The sequence below is a fragment of the Mytilus trossulus genome, chromosome 6 (assembly GCF_036588685.1).
Source record: "Mytilus trossulus isolate FHL-02 chromosome 6, PNRI_Mtr1.1.1.hap1, whole genome shotgun sequence".
NCBI lineage: Eukaryota > Metazoa > Mollusca > Bivalvia > Mytilida > Mytilidae > Mytilus > Mytilus trossulus.
The window spans coordinates 22,032,548-22,041,230 of record NC_086378.1 but is presented as its reverse complement, the minus strand read 5'-3'; the positions used below and the strand labels follow the sequence as shown (position 1 = coordinate 22,041,230).

Here is an 8,683-nt window from a genome sequence, read left to right as displayed (position 1 = left end):
TAACCTAAATATTCGCATATTCCCTAAACAATGGCAAATTAACCTATCTAATTGAACAACCATATTGGGGCCAAATTCAAAAGATTGACGGGGGTAATGTCACGGCTATGTACCTTGTGCTGAATATTTATCATAACCTTTTCTCATTACTGTCTGACAAATAACCTTAAATAAAAGACACTTACAATTCTTTAATCTTTATTCGAAGCGTATGAAAATAACAACTTCAGTCAAAATAGTCTTCAAACAAAAAACGTTAGTCTCCATTAAAATTGTGTATTTCCAAGAATTATACAGTTGGAGTTATTACAAGCTTGTAAAAATAGTAACAACATTCATCATGATTATTTTGAGATGCATGTTTTGATTGAATTTTTTTAGCATGATATAAGACAGAAACAATTTCTGTCTAAAGTAACGAATTTCACTTTTTTCAGCAAGCAATGCTAAAGTTTGTCATTAGTCTTCAAATGATACTGTCACCGAAGAAATAATCAAAAATTTATCAACCTATGGGTCTTTATGATAAATCATGAAAACAAGTGTAAGCAAAAGAGAGATAGTTGCATTATCATGATGAGAATACATTATACCAGATAATGCAAGCATAGTAGATACACTCATCATAGATATCCAGATTGAAATGTTATATTTGCGCTAGAAGCGCGTTACGTCTGTGAAAGACTCAGTGTGGACGCTCAAGTAGAAAAAAAGTGAAAAACACAAATAAGATACGAAGTTGAAAAGCATTGAATACCAAAAATTCCTAACAGTTTTACAGCAAAGATTATCTATTACTGAGGTAGAAAATCCTTAGTATTTCGAAAATGTAAAGTTTTGTTCACAGTTGATTTCTAATTATGACCATATCAATCATAATTCATGTCAACACAGAAGTGCTGAATACTGGGCTAGTAAAACAACCAGCAATGGCATCGACCCAGTGGTTGTAAGCCGGATTATGCAAGCATAGTAGACGACTTCTACAATATCGACTCATCCGGTATCACTCAAGTCGTATTTTCAAGCTATTTTCTCATGTGTGTTTTTTTTTATTCTGGTTAAATGGAACATCGGGGATGTACTGTTTTCTCTACTAAACAGATACTGTAAAAGGAATGGGACACACGTATTCAAGTCAACCTGGAAGTGCGTTTGAAGTATTATTGAACGGTCTTCTTAATACAGAATAAAATGCTCCCAAAGGCGTAGCTAAAGCAGTTCATCAGGAAAAAACAAAACCTTGATGGTAAAAATTGCGTATTAACTTAACAAAAATTACCTGTTAGTCTTGCAGTAAAAATTCAAAACTCAAAGTCCCTAATCATATGTCAAAATCAAAATTTCAAACACTCGAAACAGGCATTTTCTTAAGTAGAAAATGATGAATTAAAAATGGCTTTATTGCTACCTAAACTCTCACTTGTATGACAGTCGCATTACATTCTATTATATTGACAACGCTGTGTGCGCAAAATAAACAGACATAATAGATAAAATGGCTAAAATTGGGATACAGCAATCAACATTGTGTTATAATCTTAAAATCACTATAAAAACAAATAAATATGTAACAAAGAATCACAACAAAAAATTATAACACAAATGTTGAATGCTGTACACAAATTCTTGACCTTTCTTCCTCTATTGTCTGTTTGTTTTGATATAAATTGTTGTGAATTTAATGAGCTTAACTCTATGCACTTGTCAACTACTGATAGGTTTATCTAGCTGTATAATTATATATAATCCACCATTTTCTACATAAGGAAATGCCTAAACAAAAGCATGAATATGACACATTATTGACAGTTGTTTTCAATTTGTTTTATGTGTTAGAGCATTTGTTTAACCATTTGATATGGGACTTTTCGTTTTGCAACCCTTAAAATTCGTGAATATGGAGCAATTCTGTTAAACTGTTTTCAGTATTCCTTAATTTTGAATATTTCCTTGTTTTATGAGTAGAAATAAGATTTTTTACTTGCTTACATCCACTTCATTTGAACACATCTCCTTATTTTTATATTATTTTATTCTATACAATGAGCATTTTGTTGTTTATCATTTTAGGAAAGCGGTTATTTTTTTATTCTACTTCTTGATACGACCCAAGAGGTCAAACCCTGAAAGGTTAGGGGCAATAATGATACAACATCCAGGCTTGATAAAGCTCTAAACTTTGATTGTGATTAAATATTCCACACCGCATAGATTTCCGACACAATGAATGTGAAAGGACTTCAGATAAATAGAAATTGGCCATTTACTTATTATGGTCCAATATTCAAACTTTAAATACATAATAAGTTTTGGAACCTCAATAATGAATGTTTTTATGAAACCAAACTAAGTTAAATATTGGAACCGTTGGTCCTCAATGTGAGCCAATTCAAAAATCAAAAACATATTAACACGGTTAGATATAGCATATTAAAGAATCCCAAGTATTGAAGACTTTGAATGAAACCTCATTAAAATTGGCCAAGAAATTAGCAATGTATACAAAGTATTCAAAAAATGTTTTGCCCTAATTCCTTAACGATTAGGGACACGGCTCTCAAAATCAAAATGCCAAACTTCCTTTTTGGGAACGGAACCTTGTTGTGCAATTTCACAGAGATCCATACACTTATACACAAATTATTGTCCTGAAACTAGAAAATCGTTTCTTTTAGTCCATTATGTGTCGCCTTGTTCTTGTTTTGTTGTATGAACCTTGCAACACAATTTCATAGAGATTTATACACTTAAATCATGTTATTGTCTGGAAACTAAATGTCATCGGACAATCGCCGTACCATTATACAGCCGCAATTTATTTTTGCAGTCGTATAAAAACTCTTTTAAGATACAACGGTTATAAATTTTGTACGCAAAACGTTCATTTCATCTGCAAAAGACTTATCAGAGCCACATAAGAAAAGTTAAAGGGAAAATGAAATACGAAATAGAAGTGCATCGAGGGTTGAACATTCTTAAAGGTTGTGCCAAGTACAGTTTAACTGATTGGTTGACAGGATCCTTAATACTGGTTTTACTAGTTCACTGTATAGCATTGCACATGTTAATGCGTTTATTTTGAACCTTGAGCTGATTCCAGTTGCGTACTGATAAATGTTTATTTTTGTTGTTGTTGTTTTGACAAACAGTTTATTATAATTATTTTCTACTTACCAGGTTTTGATATAACAGCTATTTTCCCGGTCTTTTTTAATTTCCTGGAAAACCTACTCATTGCTTTCTTGGAACCTACATGTGCGTTTCCATCGTTGTTTGATGGAAGGATTTGAATGGTTAATCCAGTTGGTACCTTAGATGGTGTTTTACCAGCAGAAATATTGTCTTTTATTTGTTGGTCATCAGAAAATTCTGTTTTATTCTTAGAGAACTGTTCTAATGGATCGACAATAGTTTTCATTGGTACAAAACCAGCCATTTGTTTGTTTGGAACAACTATTGTGCCCATAGATTTATTTTTATCCTCATTTGATTTAGCCTTCTGAACTTTGGTTTGTGTGCTTTGAAGTGATGCGGTAACAACGAACAAAGATTCATCGGTGTTGGATGAAACAGGTGAATCGGTTGACAAAGTTTTGACAGACACGCCACTTTTAAAAAGGTCCGAGTTGACATTATTATCAAACGTGTTGTGAATACTGTTTCCGCCATCGCTGTGAACTTTCAAATTAAGCGTTATAGAATTGCTAATATTTGTGTTCTCGTTAGGTGACACATTTAAAGCGTTGATATTTTGCACTCTGTTCCCATAAACCGCTTGATCATCGAAGTTTGTTTTCTCGTTAGGAGACCCACCAAAAGCGTTGATATTTTGCACTCTGTTTCCATTAACCGTTTGATCATCGAAATTTGATTTCCCGTTAGGAGACACATTCAATGTGTTGATATTTTGCACTCTTTTTCCATTAACCGCTTGATCATCGAAATTTGTTTTCTCGTTAGGAGACACATTCAATGTGTTGATATTTTGCACTCTGTTTCCATTAACCGCTTGATCATCGAAATTTGTTTTCCCGTTAGGAGACACATTCAATGTGTTGATATTTTGCACTTTTTTTCCATTAACCGCTTGATCATCGAAATTTGTTTTCCCGTTAGGAGACACATTCAATGTGTTGATATTTTGCACTCTGTTTCCATTAACCGCTTGATCATCGAAATTTGGTTTCTCGTTAGGTGACACATCTAAAGCGTTGATATTTTGAACTCTGTTTCCATTAACCGCTTGATCGTTGAAATTTGTCTTCTTGTTAGGTGACACATTTAAAAGGTTGATATTTTGCACTCTGTTTCCATTAACCGTTTGATCGTCGAAATTTGTCTTCTTGTTAGGTGACACATTTAAAAGGTTGATATTTTGAACTTTGTTTCCATTAACCGCTTGATCGTCGATATTTGTCTTCTTGTTAGGTGACACATTTAAAAGGTTGATACTTTGCACTCTTTTTCCATTAACCGCTTGGTCATCGAAATTTTTCTCAATGAAATTTGATAAATGACTTTTAGGCGGAGAAGGCACAACTGAAACGAATGTGGGGCGGGCTGAAAGTGTATTCCTAGCAACTACTTGGTCTATACCTAATGAACCCGTGACAATGGAACCTGGCACGGTATTATGTTCAGGCTGAACGGTTGTTTCTTTAGACACTTGTAAATTTCCAGTTTTCGAAATGTAATCCGTGGTTATGATGTTAATACTACTTTGATCATCGTTTGAAGGCATGTCGCTATTTGATAATTTATTTACTATTTTCTGTCCTTTATTTAGTCCATCTATGGTTTGTTTTCTGTTTATCTTTTCCATTGAAACATGATTATTCACAAATCTTGGCCCAGAATTTACAACAAATGCATTACTATTTAATACTCCATGAGGCATAGAAAGTTTTCCTGATTCAACAGGTTCCGAAGCAAGCCGACCGATACCTGTTATAATTGATGGACTTAATTGACCCACAACAAGTATCTTCGTGTCCTCTCCTACATTCTCGTTCAGCATTGTATCTTTATTGACTAGAGGGGACTTTGGTTTTGTATTTGACTTGTCTTCATCTGTAACTAGTCCTTTTCCAAATATTTTATCATCATGTTTCCCATCTGTGGTTTTCAAATTTTCTTTTATTTTCTTTACAGACACAATAGTTGATTCTAAAGTACGTTTCGTATTGGAAATTTTGATAGGAGAATCGGTTTGGGTTACAGATGTTACGGGGTTGTCATTGTTTATATCAGTTTGTGTTTGTTCATCAGTATTTTTTGTGGTGTGGATTCTGTCATTAGATACGGGTAATGGTGAACTCAGGGTTGTTGTATCCAATACTCCTTTTATTGACAATTCCTTGTTAGATGACGATTGATTTTCATCAGAAGGATTGGACATGGATTTTGATATGGTTACTGGCTCTTTTATGACACTTAAGCCCTTCTGTTGACTGGTAAGTTTATTTGTATATGAAAAATCATTTGTTCGCAATAGAGGTTTGTTACCACCGACTTTAATTCCAGTGATCAGTTTTGAATTTCTAGAAATGCTTTTAGGATTTTCATCATCATGTGAAGGTATTATGTTTAAAACATCATTGGCAATAGTTGGTTTACTTACTGTAATTGAAGGTTCTGTATGTGAAGGTTTTCTGCCATGAGACGTCTTTGGTTGACTTGTAGCAGATGATCCAGACGGTATAATATTCTTTTTCTGGCCACCATCCATAACACCATTTTGCTTGGTTGACGAAAGAGTCGATTTTGACATTACATTAATGTTATTTACCGGGCCTGAAGTTTTAGGTAATATAAAATCTCTTTTTGAACTGTTTAAATCATCTAATGATGTAACACTTCCCTTAGATGACTTCTTAGGCACTGTTGTTTTGGGTTTAACTGAAACTGTGTTTCTCGTGACATTACGCTGAGCCATTGAATTTGTTGGTGATTTGCTTGTTTTTCTTTCACTTTTTGCAGTTTCACTTACTGCTTTTGTAGTTTCAGGCAGTACAGTATCAGTTTTCAAAATATTAATAGTAGGCTGTGAATTAATAAGCATGATAACTCTGTCTGTTGGTGTTTCAGACAGAGATTCTGAATTTAACAGTACAGCTTCGTTCTTAACATCATGAATGATCTCGGAATGTACTTTTGCAGACGATGGTTGGGACTCATCTGTTTCAGTTGGGGTCAGTGAATCCTTCGGTTGTTTGGAATCTATATTGGCAGGTTTAGAAGAAGTAGGTTGCACTTTCTTTGGCAGATTAATCTTGACACTTTTGTTTCTTTGAAAAAATAATATTTTTCGTTTCGCATCTTCCGTTGTTTTTCCTGATTTTTTTATGTTTTTGATGACCCTGATTTTCTTTCCAGCCTGTTTAATTTTTAATGAATTTCTATCATTGCTGTTGTGTTTCTTTGAAAGTAGATCATATATTTCTACCCCAGTTGATTTGGTTAGATCTGCAATACCAATGGGCGATGTGTCTACTGTTTCTGAATACTTGAATGGCAGTGAATGGTTAGCATTGTTACTTTTGATAGGTTTAGAATTATTTGGGTTTGTTCCTGGTTCTATTTCTATACAATCTTCGTCATCTTTTCCAGTTGATTTTTTATTTTTAGCCACATTTTCATAGGCTCTTTGTATATCATTTTTTATTTCCAAAATTGTTTTAATTGTTTCTATAAGCTGTCCTACATTTTTAGTTCGGTCGTCATCGTCCGGCTTCTTTTTACTGTCTGCATCATAAATACCTAAATATAAACAAACAAACAAACATTATGCAGTTCGATTCCATCTATTAAAATTTCGACTTAATACAATAAACACGTATGTTCTTCAATTGGGTTTTATTGTCAAAATTCCCTCTCTAGAAACTTAAAAACAAAAATATTGTTCTATATACACGGTGTATCTTGCAATGAGTTACTTTATTCTTTTAAGAAATTGCTATTGTTGAAAATGTATTTTATGATTAAAAGAGGAAGTGTGGCTATTCAGGTAACGAGAGGGCAACTCAACGACTCTTAAAAACAAAATACACAAGTATGTCAACAGAAATCTCCAACAATAAACAGATCAGTGGTGGATCCAGAAATTTATCAAAAAAGGGGGACCGGGTCCATGGAAAACCCTCTAAATCCGCCTCTGCAATTGTCTCTACAACACAACAAACTCTACCTCGCACTCGGGAATCAAATAATGTGACATGATTTTAAAATTTTAAAAGAGTCTATTTCAGGTACCTTCAAATGAAATTATGGCGGAGCTACACTATTAGTAGTGCTTGGGAGTATTTGCTCTCATCTAATTTCGATGATAAGTTTACCATGGCTATATGTTCTCCATATTTGTAGATCAATCAGTATACTACGTAGTTTTTTCGTATCATTATAAAACGCATGGCATAGAACCAGGCAACGAGACGAATAAAATTAAGAGACAATACATAATAAATTAAAGAAAGATAGACAACAGAAAGAGAAAAATTATGACAGTGGTATATGAATGATTGTATAAAAACACCACTAAAATCATTGAAATTGATTTATAAATTTCCAGATACTAAGGACAAAATCATAAATACTCAAAGTGAAAGTCACTGAACTTAAGTCTTTTGTTCAATAATTAGGTCATTTAAGATATATATCTTTTATAGAAATATATAAATAAGGTATATAATTTTGACTAAAAAAAATAATCTAACCTTCAAATATTATCTTCCTTAATTAAAGTAAGGTACATGAATATTCAAAACAACGTATAATATTTCAAAATTGAATTAAGAAAAGAATGCTTCATGTTTTAAAGTCGCGCAATGTGAAATTGGTGAGATCTTAAAAAAGTTTGTTGTTTACTTGTGCAAGATCACTTTTCGGTGTTCAAACAAATTAAAAGTGGATCGTAATAGCTACATAAACAGTGTTTAGCTATTACTTACAGGGCCTTGCATAATCCTGCATGAATCCTACAGTAATATCTACATGTTAAATGCACATAATCACTGGACGTGACTGTAATAATGATACACAACATAGGAGTTTCAACTGTGTTCGTGCTGAGAATGTATGACATATTCACAACATTAAACATCGTATATTCAAGAGTTTCAATGTATAACGTATACACACACAGACCAATTAACCATATTCAGTCGTGTAGATACTGGAAAATAAATGGTAAGCTTAGTCGGGGGAGGGGGGGGGGGGGCACAAAAGGTGAATAAATAGGCAGGGAGCAGGGTTTAATTGGTTAATGTATAAAGGTAACAATTCATAAAGTGATGGTACGAAGCTCTTTTCTTTGATTGGCTTCACCAGGAACACTAGCTCAAATCTATATAAACAAAAATGAAAGCCATGGATGTATTATAAAGGCAATAGTAGAATATCGCTGTTCGACTGTCAAAAATCGATTCAACTGAAACAAATCCTGATCAAAAACCGAAATAGAGGGAAACACATCATCTTTGAGAGAAAAACGACGGAACAGCAGCAACACTGAACTGCAACAAAAAAAAACCCGCCAACTTGAATAGAAACGGTTTATTTTGTGGCCCTTTATAGCTTGTTGTTCGGTGCGAATCAAGGCTCCGTGTTGAAGGCCGTACTTTGACCTATAATGGTTTACTTTTATAAATTGTTATTTGGATGGAGAGTTGCAGTCTCATTGGCA

At 33.6% G+C, this 8,683-nt stretch overlaps 1 protein-coding gene across 1 annotated transcript; it reads right to left on the bottom strand.

Annotated features, from left to right (window-relative positions):
- Positions 1-3,169: 3,169 nt before the first annotated feature.
- Positions 3,170-6,367, bottom strand: LOC134722420 (uncharacterized). The gene is made up of 2 exons (XM_063586041.1): positions 4,522-6,367; positions 3,170-3,837 (listed from the first exon to the last, which is right to left on the bottom strand). Exons 1-2 carry the CDS (start codon positions 6,062-6,064, stop codon positions 3,170-3,172), a joined length of 2,211 nt encoding a protein of 736 aa, XP_063442111.1. The 5' UTR covers positions 6,065-6,367.
- Between the last annotated feature and the right edge of the window lie 2,316 nt (positions 6,368-8,683).

Coding starts and splice junctions, on each gene's coding strand:
- LOC134722420 (XM_063586041.1), bottom strand. CDS start 6,064: ATGCTTATTAATTCACAGCCTACTATTAATATTTTGAAAACTGATACT. Junction 3,838..4,521: donor TGTGCCTTCTCCGCCTAAAA/GTCATTTATCAA, acceptor ATGGAAACAGAG/TGCAAAATATCAACGCTTTT.